Below are 19745 nucleotides of genomic sequence, written 5' to 3' on the forward strand. Positions count from 1 at the left end.
GGTACCACAGAAGAATTCTGATTATTAGTAGAATTAATAGCCTTTTCCAACCCACTTCCCATTTTATCTGAAGAAAACTGCTGAAAGTCTTTTCTAGACAAGAGTTCTTCTGTTCATTTCCAAACCAGTGATTTCTCACCTCGATCTACTATAAAATCTTCTATAGCTGGCCATTCTCCTCCTCTCTATTGGCACACTTTTAGAAGAAAGAAATCTTCTATGCTGAATCAACGTTCTGCCTCTTGAAGAAAACTGTGAGGATTCCTGATTAGGAGCTGACTGCATTAAATTAGGATTTAAAGGCTCAATTTCTTCACATTCCTCGAAATTCACTGAATTTCTCTTCTTTCACAAAAAGAAGAATCACTACCCGCATTGAGAATCACTTGATTGACATCCTTAACCATCTCAACTTCTTTGAACAGTTTTATTGTTATCTATAGCTTCATCCCTCACTACATCTGTATCTTGCTCTTGAAAATCAGACAAAGGCTGATCATTTTTTTTATTTACTGCCCTGGCCCAATTCAACTTCACAGCAGGGCCCGTGGGAAAATTTTTGTTATAGGAGAAAGATACTCCCCATTTGAATCAGAATGGGGGCTTGGATACTCTGGTCCACAGCCTCTCGCAGCCCAATTCCTGCATAGTCCCACAATAGTTAAAATCAAATTCAAATTTGTCTGACACCCATTATCATTGGGCAGAGTGACAGACTTCTTTTTCAAATAATGTTCCCCATCTTCTGACATCCTCCTTTCTAGACTGGTCTGAAGCCACATGTCTACCTTTGACCGAAATCCTTCTTCTAAATTTTCCCTGTTGTCTTCTTCCTTCTCTAAGTTTCTACCATCGTCCCCCTTTGACACATCGTTATTGCAACTGTTATGTGAAAAATTCTGCCTCACGACTCCAAAATCTTCAGAGATAGGATTACACCTGGTACCCACATTAATTTTAACTTTAAAGGATCTGCCATAAGAACCCACAATAACCGATTCTTGTACATCAAAAAGGCTTGCAACCCTTAACAGCATTCTAGCCGAAGAAAGATCATCTCTATTTCTTGTTTCCTCCAGGATACTCACAACCTTTCCCCATTTTTCACCAAGCTTCTCCAAAAAAGGAACACTCCAACTAAGAAGCGGTAAACCAACCAACTCGACCAAGCAATAAGCCAAAGGAACTCCATCTTCACTCAACAACGGATCTACCCAATCAAACCAACAGTATAGTTTCTCTCGGAGACTCGACCATGCCTCTAAAAACTCTTCATTTGTGTTGAACATAATAATGCGGCGTTCCTGATATCCCCACCTATTATCTTAACCTGGAATCCCTCCTTTGCCAAAGCTCTCTTCACCATATCAGGCTGAAAGGGATCTTTGATAACCCCTGTTAAGGAGTTTTTCACCCAGCAAAAATCATCTGATGGGATATGCATATCCCAACATTTCTTATTCCATTTGCATTCTTCTGACCTCCCTTATTCACCATATGACCTGGATCCACGCTCCTACTGTTGACCACATTCACAACTCCTTATCGATCTTTCATCTCTCAACTTCTCGGTTTCTCTGGATCCACGCTCCTACTGTTGACCACATTCACAACCTCCTTATACGATCTTTCATCTCTCAAACTTCTCGGTTTCTCCAACTCAGCCTGCAATTCACCATTAACCTCTCTACCCAGCTTAAAACCATGCAACTGATTTCTTTTTACCTATGCTTCTCTTTTTCTGCCCCTCTTGTACTTTGCAATCCCCACTAAGACTCTCTTCCCATCAATCAGCGTACCGTTTACATTATGAACTGCTTTTCTGCAACCTACCTCCTTCGCAAATTGCACAAAGGCAAACGTGGATGACTTATAATTTGGTTTAGACATAAAAAACTTGGAATATAAACCCTCACTATTTTTCCATAATGGTTAAAAATCTCTCTTAACTCAAATCTAGTAACTCTCGTACTAAGATTGTCAACAAAGACAGTCCATTCCTCACCAGAGGACGAACTACCAAACAAACTCGCTCTTTTTCTCTCTCTACTTTTCTCACTCATGTTAACTTCTGCAGTGAAAGTTGACATAACGACACCCATCATGTTTCAATACATGTCCTACTATAATAGGAATACATTTGAAATGGGTGGACATGTGTTGGATGCCTCCGGATACACCAGGAAAGTTGTTAAAAAATGATTTTAGACCAGGGACAGGTATGGCCAGTCAAGCTACAGAACCTGCCATGGTTTACCAAAGGGAGAGCGATGCACAATTATGAGTGTTTTCAATTGGCCATAATTTTTCTTTATGTTCAATACTTGGAGGATTGGAATTGTTGAATTACCATATGTTCCATTTGTATGATAAATTTTTATTCAAACCAGGTATATATGCAAATCTGTTATTAAAAGTGGTCAAGGATATTAATGTACAATTCATAGTTAAACAATTTTTTTCTTCACTGGTCAAATGTTACAACATTTTTTATTTCTACTTGGACCAATTAGGTTACTTGCACATGCGAAGGTTGAATCTGTAAAGTCTAAGGAAGCAGCTGAACAGAGAAGGCTTCAGAAGAAAAGTTGGTTTTCATCGATTTGGTATGTTGAAATAAATATGAGAAGGTTATACGTTAGTTTTTTTTATGATCTTGTTTTCAGCTTTCCCCCCAAATTTTAACTTTTGCTAATTCTATTCACCTTTAATCTCAGGCGTACACAATCTGAAGATGTGTCTGATGGGGATGTTTTGGGTGAATCACAGTTAACAGAGGAAGCGTTGAGTAAAGAAGAGTGGCAGGCGATCAATAAGTTACTCAGTTACCAGCCTGATGAGGATTTGATGTCACATTCAGGGAAGGAATTGCAAAGCATGATCCGCTTTATGGTAACTGTGTCTATAAGTCAAGCTGCTGCGACGATTATCGATAAAAACCAGACAGAGATACTTTGCGGTAGATTTGAACAACTTCATGTGTCTGCTAAGTTTAAACACCGCAATACCCATTGTGATGTAAGGTTAAGATTCTATGGTGTGTCGGCCCCTGAAGGTTCCCTTGCTCAGGTTTGTTTGAGTAGCATGTTTGAGCTGTTTCTTTCTGAAATGTCCTTTGTTGATGATAACTAAAGGCTTCGAACTAAAATGAATACCATGGAGTTTATACGTATATCAACCTTCTTTTTTAATTTTTAAGATATCTTTAATAGATTCAAACTGTATGTTATTGCCAGATTGCATGGTCCATACATACATACATACATACATACATATAATATGTGTATTGCCTTATGTCGGATTTTTTCTGCAGAGTGTCTGCAGTGAGCAAAAGGTGAATGCATTAACTGCTAGTTTTGTCCACTCACCGGTTGGAGAGAATGTTGATTGGAGGTTGTCAGCTACAATTTCCCCCTGCTATGTTATGGTAATTTCATTGATCCTAGAAGGATAAGGGATGACTGGGTCTGCATCAATTTACAAATGGGGATTCATCCTGACTTGTTTTTTCTGTCTTGCACCTTTGATTGTATCTTGCTGATCAGTAACCATAATAATGCCCTTTTAATGATGCCCAAAATTGGCTCCAAGATTTTTCATTGAGGGGGGAAACAACTAGTATGAGGTAGTAATAATCCCATAGATCTATAAAATTTCTCATCTTGGTTCAAGGAAAGACAAATTAATGAAAACTTGGTTGAGGTGTGAAATAGTTTATGTTCAAATCTCGTTGGAGGTAATGGAGCAAACTGGGTATCCCCTTTTGAGGCCTTCCCTGGAGGCCCTAAGTTTCCTAGCATGCCAATATCATTCTAATTCTGGTTGAAAGCACCTGGTTCCTGATCTAAGGTACAAGCCTGGGGTGGCAAAATTTATTGTCAACTTTTTTGCACCCCATTGGCCTGATGTTTTATTATATACTGTAGTATCTTTTCTTTTGAGATAGTCCATTATTAGCACTTTAGTTGTGAGTGCATTTGGCAAGTGGTCCTTTATTTACTTTCTCTGCCATCTTGTAGTTCGTTGTGTCATCTCTTAGCAGATGAAACTTGATAACTTCTTATGGTTTTTTGCAGGTTTTGAAGGAAAGTTGTGATCGCTTTTTTGAGTTTGTGAAGAGAAGTAAGGCAGTTAGTCCAACTGTTGCTTTGGAAACTGCCAGTGCATTGCAGGTAATGGCATTAGTACTATCTGACACACCCACTGCATGGGTGAAAAAAGTTAAATAAATGATAAAAACTAGGTTAAGGAAAGGAATTTTTATGCAAGCATTGAAGCCCAAACATTGGTCCACTCTTTCATATTAAATTTATATTAACTATAAAAGTAAGGGGTTGTAATTTCAAAACAAATTAATAAAAAAATGTTTAAGATTAATATTATATATTTTATTATATATATTTAGTATGATATAATTTGAATTTTGTGTCAATTCACTGAGTTGGTGTCACTCACCAAACTCAGTTAGTCACTTTGTAGAATAATGATCTTAGAAACTATTTCCACTTTGTGCTGCTAATTATTTTAAACCATTGGTAGACAAGGATAGAAAAAGTGACGCAAAAAGCACAGGAGCAGTTTCAAACAGTGTTAGAGGAACAAAGCAGGTTAAATGATTGTTTCTACTATCTATTGTGCCCATCATTTATCAGTTGTTTGATCATTTTATTAGTTTCTTTTTTACTTGATATTATGTTTTATGCTTTATATCTCATTCAATATACCAATTGGAAGATTTCCAATGGGCATTAGGCAAGGTGATGCATTCTGGTGAAAAGGCTTGTCTATGAAACCATTGTTTTAAAGGGTTTGCATTTTTATGTAATTCATGTCGGTACAGATCATGTTGCTGTTGGGGATTGCTATGCCGGTATATAATCTTGATTAGACTTGTCAATCAGGTCAATTGGGATTTTCTGTCATAGTGATTCAGTTCGCTTTTGGATTTTGGTTGTTTTTGGTCCGGTTCATTTAGGTTTGAGGCTTGTGTTTTTTGGGTCAAGTGAAGAATAAGGAGTATCTCCATGTCTTTTGATATCTTTTCCTTGGAAACCTTCAGATGTAGGATGATTCTTAGTTTTTTTTATTATTTATTGTCATGATGGGTAAATAATTGAGGTTATGTTTCAGACACAACTCGGACATTTTTAGTTTGTTATGTCTTGTTTTCATGATGTTAAGCGAGGGTTACGTGGTGCAGAAAAAAATCAATATTGTAGAATTCAAATTGTTAACTTGGGAAATAGCTTTGAGTAACTATTTCTATGCTGTATTTTATTTTTGCTTCTATTTCCTAGTTTCAGCAAAGAGAAAAACATGGTTATTTTTTAATGGTTATTTACTTTTTTGCTTCGTTTCTCAGATTTTCTCTGGATATTGATCTTGATGCTCCTAAAGTTAGGATTCCTCTGAGGACACACGCGTCTTCCAAATGTCAGAGCTATTTTCTTTTGGATTTTGGTCATTTTACATTGCATACCATGGTATGTGTATTAACTATTGACCTCTCAAATTGCCATTAATTAAAATTTATTTGCTTAAACAATTAATCATTATGGCAGGAGAGTCAGTCTGATGAACAGAGGCAGAATATCTATTCTCGTGTGTACATATCTGGAAGGGATATTTCTGCTTTTTTTACAGATTCTGATTCTGATTGCCAGAACTACACTTCTGGTGAACCAAGTTCTAGTAATCAATCAATCTTGATGTCTCCTGGATTGGAGAAGGCTGGCAATTTCTATTCTCTTGTTGATAAATGTGGAATGGAGGTAGTTGTTGATCAGGTATGATTTATTTATTTTTAGTTCTTATGCAACAAGTAACAATATCACTAGAGGGTTTTCATTTTGAAATTCTTGAACTCTCATCATTTCTACTTGTGTATTGGTATTGCAGATTAAAGTTCCTCGCCTAGGTTACCCGTCAACGCTTGTTTCTGTCCAAGTACCAAATCTTGGCATTCACTTCTCACCAGCAAGATACTGCAAACTTATAGAACTGTTGGACTTATTATATGTTGCTATGGACCCCTGTGTTCAGTCTGCTGGTGTTGATTTGCAAGCTGGGCTGACTCCTTGGAGTGTTGCAGATCTTGCTACTGATGCTAAAATCCTAGTTTGGCGGGTTTGCTTTTGACTCCATTGTAAAAGCTAGATCTATACTGGTACTTGACTGTATGCACCTGATTTTAACCATAATTAACTTTGTTGGTTCAGGGTATTGGAAACTCTGTTGCTTCATGGCAACCCTGTTTTGTTGTATTATCTGGATTCTATCTTTATGTATTGGAATCTGAAAAATCTCAGAACTATCAACGGTACTTGAGGTGTGGGGCTTTCCTTTTCTCTTTGACTTGGTTAATTGGTGTTAATCTGTAGGATGGTAGTTTTGCAGCCTCAATTTTCTTGAATTTACACTGATATCCTTTTTTTCTTTGATATCCCCAATGCTATTTTTAGGAACTCTAATCTAAATGTTACTTTTGGAATCCTGCAGCATGGCTGGAAGACAAGTGCATGAGGTTCCATCTGAAAATATTGGTGGCTCCCCATTTTGTATTGCTATGGGTCCAAGAGGAATGGCACTAAGAAGGTGGGAGATTTAACCTTGTAGCTAACGACAAGTAATGTTTTTTTGCAAGATATTCATTAAACCTAACCAGAATAATCCCTACCTCTCTGTTATAGCTGGTTGTCTGAAAGTACTCTGTGTGTGCGGTTTATTTTCTCCTTTCTAATTCTTGAAGATTTTTAATTAACACATTCATGTTGGGTTCTTGGTTTTAAAAGTGCGAGGCGCAGTCATGCACTGAAGATGGCGCCCGCCTCTAGGCTTTAGGCGCCGGGCGTAGCAGCGCCTTTCGGATTTTTTTAAAGATATTAATAGGAAGTAGAACAGATTAAAGAAGATAAAAAAAGAATTGCAGTAGTAAGAAAGGAAGAAGACGGCTGAAGAAGACTAGAAAACTCATTCTTTTATCACATTTTCTCATTTCTTAACCATAATATTTGACATATTAACAAGCCCAACCCTATAGCCCAAATTTATGGTCCAACTCTAATGTTTATTTATTTATAACAAACCATTATAACTTCTTCCACCCTTTGTCTGCTTTTAACCCAAAGTATATACTTTTTTTAGAAATTTAGTTATTTAATAATAAATAATTAATTTTAATTTTTAAAATAACTTAAATTAAATATTAATTATTTAATACATTTTATTAAATATAAAATTAATTTTTTATAATAATTACAAATTTTAAATTGATAATAAATTAAATTTGTATCATTTAAAAATAAATGAAATAATAGTTTTAAATATTAAAAACATTAAGTATAAATCAATGACAGTGTAGATTTTGGTGAAAGGGGATTAAAATATGTTTATAAAAATAAATAAAATAATAGTTTTAAATATTAAAAACTTTTTAGCATAGATATGTTTATAATATTTTTTTTATAAGAAGAGGAGGCCTCGTTAAAAACCCCCTTCATGATTAACGGAACGCCTAGTGGAATTCCTTAATCAGCGGAAGGAGAAAAAGAGTGCCTCAAATATTATTGATTAAAAAGTATTACAAAGAGTAGACTACTTCCAAGAATAATCTCCCTTACAACTGAAATCTCGAAAAACAAAGAGAAAGAACCACCCAAATTATAACTCCCTAACTTAGCCAATACCAAATTTAGCTAAACCATCAGCCTTTATATTAGTCGTCCTAGCTACCCAACAAATAAGACTCTCCTGAACTCTTAACCTATCAACAATATCCTTAACAATAGTAACAAACAGAAGTGGACATTTATCTATATTCTTAACCCACTCCACAGACATCTTGCTATCACTTTCAATAATTAACCGTTTCTTATAGCACCATCGAAAGGAATTATAGAAAATTAAACCCTGCTTAATTGCCTTTAGCTCCATTAAGGAAGGAGGACCCGGACCAGCTGCCTCTTTGAAAGAGCCAAGCACCAAACCAACTTTCATCTCTCAAAATCCCACCCAGTCCACTAGTCTTCCAATCACTACTGACGGCTGCATCCACATTCAGCTTAAGAAAACCTTTGGGAGGAGGGGACCAAGGAATTTGTTCAGCTAATATATTTTTAGAATTCGAGTAGACATCCCCTAGAGAAGGATCACTAATGAGAAGGTCTTTGGAAATAGAAACATCATTATTCTTTGCTAGGAACCAAAAAGCTAGCCTGAACCTAGCAGTGAAAAATAATTCATTTTGATCTAACATCCCTCTATAAAAAACAATAGCATTTCTAAATTTCCAAATTGTCCAAAGAATAGCACCTGGAATGAAGGACCAAATTGTGGAATGAGAAACCAAATTTTCCTAAGCTAAAAGAAACATTTTAGCATTTTCGTGAAAAACAGAAGAAACATTCCACAGATTGAGAAACCGATTCCAAAGATTCCACGAAACTAAACAGGAGAAGAAAATGTGAGCTGAAGATTCCAACTCTTGCTTACATAATGGACAAGAAATGTCCACTATTCCTTGAACCCCCTCTTCGATAATTCTGCCTTTACAACCAATTTCTGATGAACAATCTGCCACAAAAAAGTCTCCACCCTAGGAGGCACCAGCCCCCTCCAAAGGATACTCTTCCAAAAGGGATCAGCTTCCGAGCTAAAAGAACAATGCTTCACACAAGAGCTGACAGTATAAATACCCTTCCCATTACCTTTCCAAATCAAACCATCCCTCGAACTTTCCGAAAGAGTAGTTCTATTAATGATTGTCAACAATTCTATCCACTGATCCAATTCCTAATCGCTTACGAATTTCGCCTAGTTCTACTAACTTACCATTCTGATTTGTGGAAAGGACAAAAAGTTTAGGGAATGCATCTTTGAGAGAAGATTCCAAGCCGGCCCGTCTGCCGTCCGACATCCGCCGTCCGCCGTCTGCCGTCCGACATCCGCGTCTGCCGTCCGACGTCCGCCGTCTGCCGTCCGACATCCGCCGTCCGCCGCCACTTTCCGTCATCCGTTCGCCGCCATTTTTCATCAGGAAGATGTCTCCTCACTCTGTTTTCTTTTTGAGTTTGGATTTTCGAGAAAGTCTTTCTTTCGGCATAGATCAGACGACGTTATTTACCGTTTTTGCCGTCGGCCGTCGTCAGTTGTATGACCTTCGGGGTCTTTCACTTGCGATCTTTTCCTTTCTGTCCTAGTGTTCAGTCTTGCTGCCATTCCCCGTGAGTCTGCCTTTGACCGGTTCGATTATCAGAACAAGCCAAGGTTTTGCTAAGCGATTCCTCGATCATCCACGTCTGAGAGTGTTGAAGGCAGTATCTGATTTTCACGATCCCGTTTAAGTCTGAGGGTTTGGTAGAAGGAAGTTTACGTTGTTCCTCCTTTTCGAAGGCTCAGGACCTTCCTGTCCAACTCTCTTATCCCTACCATCCTTCTCTTCTTCGCCGGCCAGTCAAACATTCTCCATCGCGGGCGCGCGACAGGGATTTTACGTTAAGTCATGAGATTTCCTCTAATGTCGGGTGAAGGAATCCTCCCGTGTAACCAGAAGAGACCTCTGGTCATAGCTCCTCCCTGCAGCCTCGCCTTCTTCGCCTAATCATCATTCTCATCATGACAAGGTTCGTACCATCTTCATTTCGGGTCTGCCTACAGATTCAAAGAGAGAGCTGCAAAACTTGTTGAGATGGCTTCCAGGTTTGAAGCCTCGCAAGTGAGCTTCAAGGGAAAAGAGCCCAAGGGTTTTGCTCTATTCTCTACTGCAAAATTTGCTGTTGCTGCCAAAGATACCCTTCAGGAGATGGTTTTGATGCCAAGTGAAGTCTCTTTTGCACATTGAGATGGCAAAGAAAAATCTGGTTGTTAAAAAAGGAATGGGTATTGATTCTGTTGCAGTGGACATCATAGTTGTCATCCTGTTCCTTCGGTTTGCCTGTGCCAAATCCAGCTCCTGGAGTCTCCAAGTATTCATGTGCATGATAAATCTGGGTGTTATGTTGAAAAGTCTACCGCAGTGCTGTCCAAGATGGATCCGGGGAGTCACCAAAGGATGCATCAATGACAAGTCTGGATGCTTCACGTATTTATTGATAATTTAGAGAAGATCCATTGGAAGAGGTTTGGATCTTTATTTTGCTCTCATGGGCGGGTACTTGATGCTTTATTCAAATAAAAGGAATTCAAAGGAGTTCGTTTGGTTTTATTCGCTTCGCATCATTCGAAGAAGCAAGGAGAACGATCTCTAAAATGAATGGCTCTCGTATCGACGGCAGCAAATTAGTGTTTCTTTCGCTAAATTCAAACCTCGTCATTCATATTGGAGAAAGTCATCGAAGTATTCTTCGCAAGTCTGGGATGGAAGATGTTTCGAGTAAGAATCATTATAAAGTTGAAGGTGTTATAGATGAAGAAAAACTCTAGGTGTTGAGCAATTGTCTAGTGGGGTGGTGCAAGAACTTTGTTAAATTGGTCATCTCGCTAGACAATGCAATCGAAGGGTCTCACTGGCTTCACATTAATGAGAGCTGCTGGTAATGCGATTTTAATGATTTTCGAAGACAATGCTTCATTGAGAAGTGTAAAGAACGACAAATCAAAGATTCTCGCAGAGTGGTTCTCCATAGTCGAAGCTTGGTCAGAGAGTTTGGTAATGGAGTGTCGTCGAGTATGGCTAGTTTGCGAGGGTGTTCCTTTTCACGCATGGAATTGGAATACTTTCAAGAACATTGCTGATAAGTGGGGTCTTTTATTGGCTATCGACGAAAGTTGTCAATCTCCATCATCCTTTGATCGGGCTAAAATTCAAGTCCTAACAAAGGCTGATGCGAGAATTGATTCGATGGTTGAATTGAAGGTTGGTGACAATTTCTTCAAGGTCATGGTGCATGAGATAGAACCTTCATTCAAACCAAACTCTTGGGCTCCTGAAGAATACAAGTCTCATTAGATCTCGTCTCTTCATTTGTGGTTTTATTTTAGTCTATATGGTTGTAGGTGTTGCTTTCATTTTGTATTATGTTCTGTCGCGTTGTTTTATTACTACTGTTGGTGGTGTAATTAGTAGTAAGGTGATTTGACTGTGGCTTTGGATGAGGTTTTATGAGGTTAAGGTTTTTGTTGTAATAGTGTACATCACCATGAGAAGATATTCCGTGGTGTCTTTTGTATCGGGTATTATATTAATAAAATCTGAGGTACTCTTTTCTTCCTTCCAATGTTCGTTAACATACTTTTAGTATGTGAACGAATACGAAGGGAGTTTTTAATGAGACCTCCAACTTCTATCAAAAAAAAAAAAAGTGCGCCTCACCTACAAAAGGCGCGCCTGTGCCTAGGCTTCAAGGACCTTTTGCGCCTAGGTGCGCCTTGTTCCTTTTAAAACCAAGGTTGGGTTGTGAATTGTGTTTGCTTTGAAAATATTTTTCAAATTGCAAGTTATCTCCCTTCCATTTATCAGTTTCAATGAAGTTCAAAAGTTTTAATATAATGGTTCTTACTACCTTATATTTTTTCTTAAACCTTAAGTATTTAACCTGATAGCTAGAATCGGCAATGATTAACGAATTTTGTATCAAGAACTAGTTCAGAATGAGTGATCAAATTAGATTGGAAATGTTATAAACAAGTAAAGGAGGATAGAGTTTAATTCTACCAATATTTCTTAAAAAGGTTCATTGTATGTTGTCTTCATACGGCATTAAGGATTTGTGGTCCATTTGCTTTTCTTTTTGGCTATCACGAAATTGTTTTCTCAATAACTATAACGTATTTGGGTGGTTAAGATTAATTTATAAGCAGTATTTACAAAAAATAGATCTTGAAGAAAAATAAACAATCAAAACCAGAGGAAGAACTAGCATATGTCATAAGATTACTATGCGTTTATTGTGTGCTTCATAAAAGGAGACCGTGTGTGGCAGCTTGTTTCTCTCATTATTAATGTGGATTCTTATATTGAATGTTGGATTATAAGATTAAATTATTTACTCATCATCCATGATGAGCTTATTAGCTGTAATGCTTTTACAAGCCAATTTGAATTGGTGTTTAGTTATCTATATGGAAAAGCCTAACTTGCATTTTCTTAATTTTGAGTAGGTAAAACAAAATCATTACCTTGCTTGATTTTATATCTACCACACTGTTATACCTGTGCTTTATGTTCTTTTGCTTTTTCATGGTCTTGAATAATTGTTCTTTCCTTATTTCTGACATGAATGTCTTCTCCAGGCTTTAGAGTCTTCAGGTACCTGGGTTATGGAGTTTCGAGGGGAGGATGAGAAGACAACTTGGTTGAGGGGACTTATACAAGCCACATATCAAGCTTCTGTATGATGATGATATAAAATTTCTTTCTCATTCCTTGTATTTATTTATTTTTCTAGGTTTTTATTACTTTGTATTCATGTAGGCTCCTCCATCTGTTGATATACTTGGAGAAACAAGTGCTGGTATCAGTGAATCTGATGATCCTCAAACAAGTGATTCGAAAGCTGCCGACCTTGTTATTAATGGGGCTGTTTTGGAGACCAAATTTTGCCTTTATGGAAAGGTTAGTAGTTATATGATTCTAAACAACATGATGGATTTGTGCTAGAACTTTAGGCATTTAATGAATATTTTTGTTTTAGTTTCTGGTACAATGTTCACTTATTGAGAAATCAAATTTTACACCGTTTTGTAGACAAGCGAGGATGTTGCGGAGAAACAAGAAGAGCAACTGATTCTTGAGGTTCTTGCTAGTGGTGGAAAGGTTTGCGACTTTCTGTTACTATTTGGCATTATCTTGTGGTGGTATAATGTAAACCAATTTGGAATTGCTAATGCGATAAATTGGTGAGGTTCATTATGGCATGAATGTTTAGCATCAAAATATCTGAGAAAGTTAGGTTTGTTCTATTGTCATATAGGGTGCTACATCTTTGAACGTACTGATGATTGAAGAACCCATCCTATACCTAATATTACCGTCTGGTATGATAAGGATAGAACTTCATGGAGTAAAATATGCTGCAAATTATTTATAATAATCTGGAGGATACCTCTCTTTTTGCTGATGTAAAGCTGGAAAAGTAGCAGTAAACATCCTGCTATCGTGCTTTTAACTCTTACTGGCATAGGAGGTGCAGATGACATGTGAACCCTATTGCTCTTAGAATCTCAGTCGTATTGCTACTCTTATTGAACCATGGAAGAATTGCGGTGGGACCAGTTTATTCACTTTAAGCTCTGATGTAGATATTTTGTAGGCCTCATTGGTGAATGGTGATTTATAGCTTGCCATCATACTGGAAGCTTATTCCAAAGGCTTTGAAAAGGGGATCTATCACTTTCTCGTTACCAATTTCGAATTCAGAATATGCTCTTCTGGTTCTCTTTTAGGGATATTTATCTTGTGTATTAAGCATGTTATTGTAAATTCTGTCCCATCCAATCATCCGAGAGTTGAATGACATCTCCTTTCTTGTGGTATTTATCAAATTGGACTTGCTGGTTCGGTCACACTAACAGTGTTAGTCTTCCCCTTGATGATTGAATGCGAAGAAGCAATAACAAATGTGATTTTGAATATTTTCATAAATGAGGTGCTTATATGCATTGTCAAATTCCACATGGGATTAGGAGATATTTCATATGATTACTTGTATAAAAATCTATTTTTGTCAGAAAGCACTAGGCAATAAAACTAGCTGTTTTCAGTATATGAAACACAAGTAATCTCCATGTAGGGAGTAAGCTTTCTGTTTGCTCCAAAAATAGACCTGGTCTGGGCATCAGGTGGCTGGTTGTTTCTTTCAACATTCTCAAATAAATATACTTGTGTGTTTCTTTTATGATGTAAAAATTATATTTCTTTGTTCTCAAACAAATAGAAGATATTGTGCCGGTGCTTTCTATATGATTTTACTACTGTATATCATTTTCTCTCTTATTGCAATTTTTTGCTACTTTATATTGTTTTCTCTAATTAGAGCATTGAAGTTCTTTTATTTCTTTTTTCAGTTATAGGTAGCCATATTTGGTTCCTTTGAATTTTCTTTTGGTATACTTGTTGCTATTACCTATTCATCAATATCTTTTAACAGGTGACAATGATTAGTTTGGGGAGTGACCTAATGTTGAGGACAAAGCTGCATTCTTTGAAAATAAAGGATGAGTTTCAAGGTTGTCTGTCGGGCGATACACAGTACATAGCATACTCTGTGCTGAAAAATGACAATTTACTTCAATTCCATCAAACTTGCGGTTCGCTTGGAAATCAGATGTCTGGGTTGCACCCAGATGATGATGATATTTTCAAGGATGCTCTCCCTGAATTTGATGAAAACAATTTGTTTCAAGGAAAGGGACTTTCTGGAGAGATATTTTATGAAGCTCAAAGTGATGAAGAATTGGATTTTGTAACTGTTACTTTCTCAAAAAGGGGTTCTGGTTCACCATTTTATGAAGGCATAGACACACAGGTATTTAAAATTTGCATCATTGATATTTAGTTGAATATCCTTCACTTGAGTGAATTACACAACTAATTGGTTCAGTTGAAATCATCAGATGAGTATTCGCCTGTCCAAGATGGAGTTTTTTTGCAACAGACCACTCTGGTGCTTGATTGGTTTTGGCTTAGATTAGGCTATGAGTTCTGCAGCAAGTGATACAGATGTAAATGAAGCTTTGGATGATGAATCTTTGATGAATAAAGAAAAGGCTGAAGAAAGTGGTCGTGTTGATGGGTTACTAGGCCATGGTAAAACTCGTGTTATATTCTATTTGAACATAAATGTTGATAGTGTCACTGTGTTTCTTAACAAGGAGGATGGATCTCAGCTGGCAATGTTTGTGCAAGAAAGTTTCCTGTTAGATCTTAAGGTGAAGTGAAGCATCTTGTTAATATCCCAATAATGCTTTGTCTCTTCTGGTTTCTCTGTTGCAATAGAAATTTGATTCTCATATTTATTTTGATTTTGTTACATTTATAAAAATATGGGAGGCCTCGTTAAAAACCCCCTTCATAACCTTCAAACTACATCTGTAGCTTGACGGGTGACTTAAGTTTTGTTTGCACAATTTTCTATTTTCTGTCAAGTTTTTAAAACTTTCCCTGTTCAGGTCTATCCAACATCCCTTTCTATTGAAGGCACATTGGGAAATTTGAGACTTCGTGATATGTCACTTGGAGCGGATAACTTCTTAGGTTGTTTGTGTGATATACGTAATCCAGGGATTGAATCCTTTATAAAGGTGTGTTGTTGTGTACGCTAATATATGTTTTATAACTTCCAATTGCATACATGTTTTATTTCACACTTTTCCTTTTTCCAGTTCAAATTTATTTCTTTTGGTGCTGGAGACGATGATTATGAAGGGTATGATTACAGCTTGTTTGGGCGACTTTCTGCTGTTCGAATTGTTTTCCTATATAGGTTTGTTCAGGAGGTATGCTGGGATACAGTTTGAATTGTATACAGTTTTAGCATTTGCATAATTTATTATGTTTAACATTTTAACATTTGAAGTTTGCTTATTCACAAATAGCAATTTAATATTTTTGAATTGCACTAAGCCTAGATGTTCACTTTTTCATAACATATTCCTAATGTTCGATATCCTTTGCATATAAATAACTGGAAACTTGATTACGCAGATAACAGTTTATTTCATGGAGCTTGCCACCCCACATACTGAAGAAGCAATAAAATTAGTTGATAAAGTTGGTGATTTTGAGTGGTTAATTCAAAAATCAGAAATTGATGGGACTGCTGCTTTGAAGCTGGATCTCACACTTGACAATCCTATAATTATAGTTCCAAGGAATTCAATGAGCAAAGAGTCAGTTTTCCATTAGCTCTTGTTATTTAGTACTCATTCGGTTGACCAATTTCTCTAAAAGTTTGCCTTTAAACTTTTCAACTCTGTATGGTAAAAAAATTGGAAGTTTGAGAACTGCTTTCCTCTGATCTGTTTACTTTATGGCAATTCATATGGGCATAAATTTACATGGGATATATAATTAACTATTTACCTGTCAATATAATGGATGTTTTTCTTGAACTGTAACTTTCAGGTGGCACTGTAGCATAATCAGCACATTTCTTGGTTTGCATTCCTATGCAGTCCCCCCGGCACACAAAAAAAAAAAAAAAGAAAAGAAAAAGAATAGAAAAAAGGAAATCTCTTTGAAAGTTTTTTTGTTTCTATTTCTTTTTTAGTCTAAGTTTTAATGTCATCAGACCTTTCATGTGTTCCTTTTCTCTCTACTTATTCTTCAGAAACTTTTTATTTGGGATAAGTAAAATGATAAGCAACACACCGAGCCTGAATATTCTGAAAACCGACTGCCTTGCTTCCATCCTATGTAGCCTTAATTTAGTTTTATGCCTAAGAATGTACATATAGGACTTCTAAGCTAACACTTGAATAGAAGACTATTTTTATTTAGAAAATGAACTTTCCAAGCTTTTTTATTTCTTAATAGTGTGAATATTAGTGATATATTTTCTGCTTGCAGCTTCATTCAACTTGATGTGGGTTTGTTAAAGGTCACAAATGAAATAACTTGGCATGGATATCCTGAAGAAGACCCTTCAGCTGTTCATCTTGATATTTCTTCATGCTGAGGTATATTCCTTATGTTTATACAGTGTCACAGGTTTGAGTATTAAGCTACGGTTAAATTTGTGTTAAATGTGCAGATTCTTGGGGTAAACATGTATGTAGGAATTGATGGTTGTATTGGTAAACCTTTGATTCGTGAAGGTAGAGGACTCAATGTTTATGTTAGACGGAGTTTGAGGGATGTCTTTAGAAAAGTCCCAACATTTTCTTTGGAAGTTAAGGTAATCGTTGAACTTGAATTCTTTGGTGTTCTACAATTGTCAAAGTATTTTAGTGGCTACTTCATTTTGTTAGATTGATGTACTTGGTAATATTGTGTGCATACGGGTTAATTTCTCTTTCACACTGAAAACTGTGATGACCATATCTGGCAGCCAGCTTTGAACTAATGGAGGCTACATTATGCCAAAATGTTTTTGCATTATATCTTGTCATATATCAGGGTGTATTTCCCTTGCTCTCTTTTTCTTGATTTTAAACTCTTTATATTATTTAGATTAATTTCTTAAGTTCATACTGTATGTTGATCTCGTTTGATGAATCCTAGTTTATTGGATTGGAGTACCTTGCTAGTGATTCCTTTTTACAGTATAATTCTTCTGTTAATTCCTTTTGATGTTATTCTTTGCAGGTGGGTTTCTTGCACGGTGTAATGTCTGATAAAGAATATGATGTTGTTCTGAATTGTACAACTATGAATTTGAATGAAGCCCCAAGCCTCCCTCCAAGTTTCCGTGGCGGCAAATCTGGTTCTGAAGATACACTGCAGCTACTGGTTGAAAAGGTCAACATGAATAGTCAAATGATTCTATCACGTAGTGTAACTATTGTGGCAGTTGAAGTTGATTATGCATTGTTAGAGTTGTGTAACGGCATTCATGAGGAATCACCTTTAGCTCGTATAGCTGTGAGTATTAATATTTACTAATTATTGTTATTGTTTCTTTTTGAGGCTAGATATTTTGTTTTCTTGTGTTGTGCTCTTGGCTAAGCATGTATTGTTTGTAATCAAGGAAAAAACCAATAGCCTTAATTGGATATTTTAATTCACTTACGAGTAATCTTTCTTTTTTCTAGCTAGAAGGCCTTTGGGTATCATACCGAATGACTTCATTATCAGAAACAGATTTGTATGTGACAATACCTACTTTTTCTGTTCTGGATATCTGCTCTAATACGAAGCCTGAAATGCGACTCATGCTTGGATCTTCTGCTGATACTTCCAAACAAGCTTCCATTGGGACCTTTCCACACTTCTGAACAAGAGAGCACTAGCAGAGTGAATTCTGAAGCTGGTTTGATGATGTATCAATTTCAACAATGTTCTTGATGGATTACAGATCACGATTGTCCTCCCAATCAATTGTTCTTCGAGTTCAGCAGCCTCGAGTACTTGTTGTGCCAGATTTCCTTCTTGCTTTGGGTGAGTTTTTTGTGCCGACACTGGGGGCAATAACTGGAAGGGAAGAAACACTGGACCCAAAGAATGATCCGATAAATAAGACCGATAGCATCGTGCTTTATGATAGTATTTATAAAACAGGATGAAGATGTTGTGCACTTGTCACCAGTAGACAGCTGGTTGCGGATACCCTTGTTGTGCCAGATTTCCTTCTTGCTTTGGGTGAGTTTTTTGTGCCGACACTGGGGGCAATAACTGGAAGGGAAGAAACACTGGACCCAAAGAATGATCCGATAAATAAGACCGATAGCATCGTGCTTTATGATAGTATTTATAAACAGGATGAAGATGTTGTGCACTTGTCACCCAGTAGACAGCTGGTTGCGGATACCCTTGGTATTGATGAGTATACATATGATGGTTGTGGAAAAACAATCATTTTAAGTGAAGAGAATGATGCAAAGGAGTCTCATTCTACAAGTTTTCGTCCTATTGTGATTATTGGATGTGGTAAGAGGTTGCGATTTGTCAACGTGAAAATCGAGGTATTTGTGCTTCTAATCTTTTATGTTTTAATTAGATGTCATTTAGCTGCTTTGCATAAATAAGATGCTAATGAGAATTGTTAGAGACATTAACTGGAAATATTTCTGGGTGTAAGTGTTTGTTTGTTTGTCTGCTTTGTATTGCTTTTGTTATCATCATAGAAAATAAGCAACCACATAATGATTATGAATAAAGTTCTTTGCATTTCACAACTAATCCTAAATGATCACACTAGAGTAGTAATAGTTCCATTTTATGTTCTAATCCTGTTAGATCAGAATATTTATGGGCATTGACAAAGTGGTCTTTGCCATCATTTCTCATTTTCTTATTTGCTTGATATGCCTCTAAAGTATGAAATTGATGAATTTTACATTCTGGAAATATGGTTTGACTTCAAGAACATGCTGTTCTTGAATTGTTGTAATGTAGAACAATATTCCCCATATAAATAGAGATTCTTATTTCTTTTGTCTTATGGTTGCGTTATTTATTGAATGCTGTCATACTCTATATTTATACGTGATGTTTCTTCTACTTGGGTACTTGATGGTCATGATTGAGACTTGCTGTCATATGCAATTTTCTTTAGAATTATCTGTAGTTTAACAGCATCTTGATTGTAAATGATATCTTTTTCACCATTTTACCTTTCTATTTTTGAAAACTTCTTCATCAGAATGGTTCGCTTTTGAGAAAGCATACATACTTGAGCAATGATAGCAGCTATTCAGTCTCACCAGAAGATGATGTTGACATATTGTTGATGGATAATATAAGTTCCGATGGAGACAAGAAGAAAGCAGAAAATATGGATTTAATAAACACTTCAAAAGCTTCTTCAGATTTACAAGATAACCAGAATGCTGTGCAGAGTTTCACTTTTGAAGCTCAGGTCAGTGTAATTCCTTAAAAATCTGTGTATTTTAAATAATCCTTGATGGAGTGTTAAAGGAAAAACCTATAGTTGTTGGCTTCTCACATTAAATCCTATATTGTTAGCATTCATGTTTTCCTGATCAGAACTCTAGTTCCACTCTGCTGCAAGCATGTCCTTACCACCCGTGCCCCTCTTTTAAAACAATGTATTCTATGATCCTTTTTTTTTAGTTTTATACCAGTTTTCTTTTCTTTAAATTCAATAATTAAATAAATGAGCCTTGATCTTAAACTTTTTGTAATGTAT

At 36.4% G+C, this 19745-nt stretch overlaps 1 protein-coding gene across 1 annotated transcript in view; it reads left to right on the top strand.

Moving 5' to 3' along the window:
- The window catches only part of LOC120127296, a 70519-nt gene that overhangs the window by 20363 nt on the left and 30411 nt on the right, over positions 1-19745 (top strand). Inside the window, 25 exon segments of the mRNA XM_039145234.1 lie at positions 2514-2606; positions 2718-3069; positions 3314-3427; positions 4077-4172; positions 4540-4607; positions 5363-5483; positions 5562-5786; positions 5899-6126; positions 6219-6328; positions 6499-6592; positions 12226-12327; positions 12410-12550; positions 12683-12751; positions 14085-14462; positions 14551-14865; positions 15106-15237; positions 15319-15432; positions 15641-15825; positions 16505-16601; positions 16603-16614; positions 16689-16832; positions 17243-17518; positions 17689-18045; positions 18241-18558; positions 19239-19454. Coding sequence (XP_039001165.1) covers positions 2514-2606; positions 2718-3069; positions 3314-3427; positions 4077-4172; positions 4540-4607; positions 5363-5483; positions 5562-5786; positions 5899-6126; positions 6219-6328; positions 6499-6592; positions 12226-12327; positions 12410-12550; positions 12683-12751; positions 14085-14462; positions 14551-14865; positions 15106-15237; positions 15319-15432; positions 15641-15825; positions 16505-16601; positions 16603-16614; positions 16689-16832; positions 17243-17518; positions 17689-18045; positions 18241-18558; positions 19239-19454 — 4357 coding nt within the window.

The sequence above is a fragment of the Hibiscus syriacus genome, unplaced genomic scaffold (genome assembly GCF_006381635.1).
Source record: "Hibiscus syriacus cultivar Baekdansim isolate YM2019G1 unplaced genomic scaffold, ASM638163v2 tig00001478_pilon, whole genome shotgun sequence".
In the NCBI taxonomy this organism is placed as follows: domain Eukaryota; kingdom Viridiplantae; phylum Streptophyta; class Magnoliopsida; order Malvales; family Malvaceae; genus Hibiscus; species Hibiscus syriacus.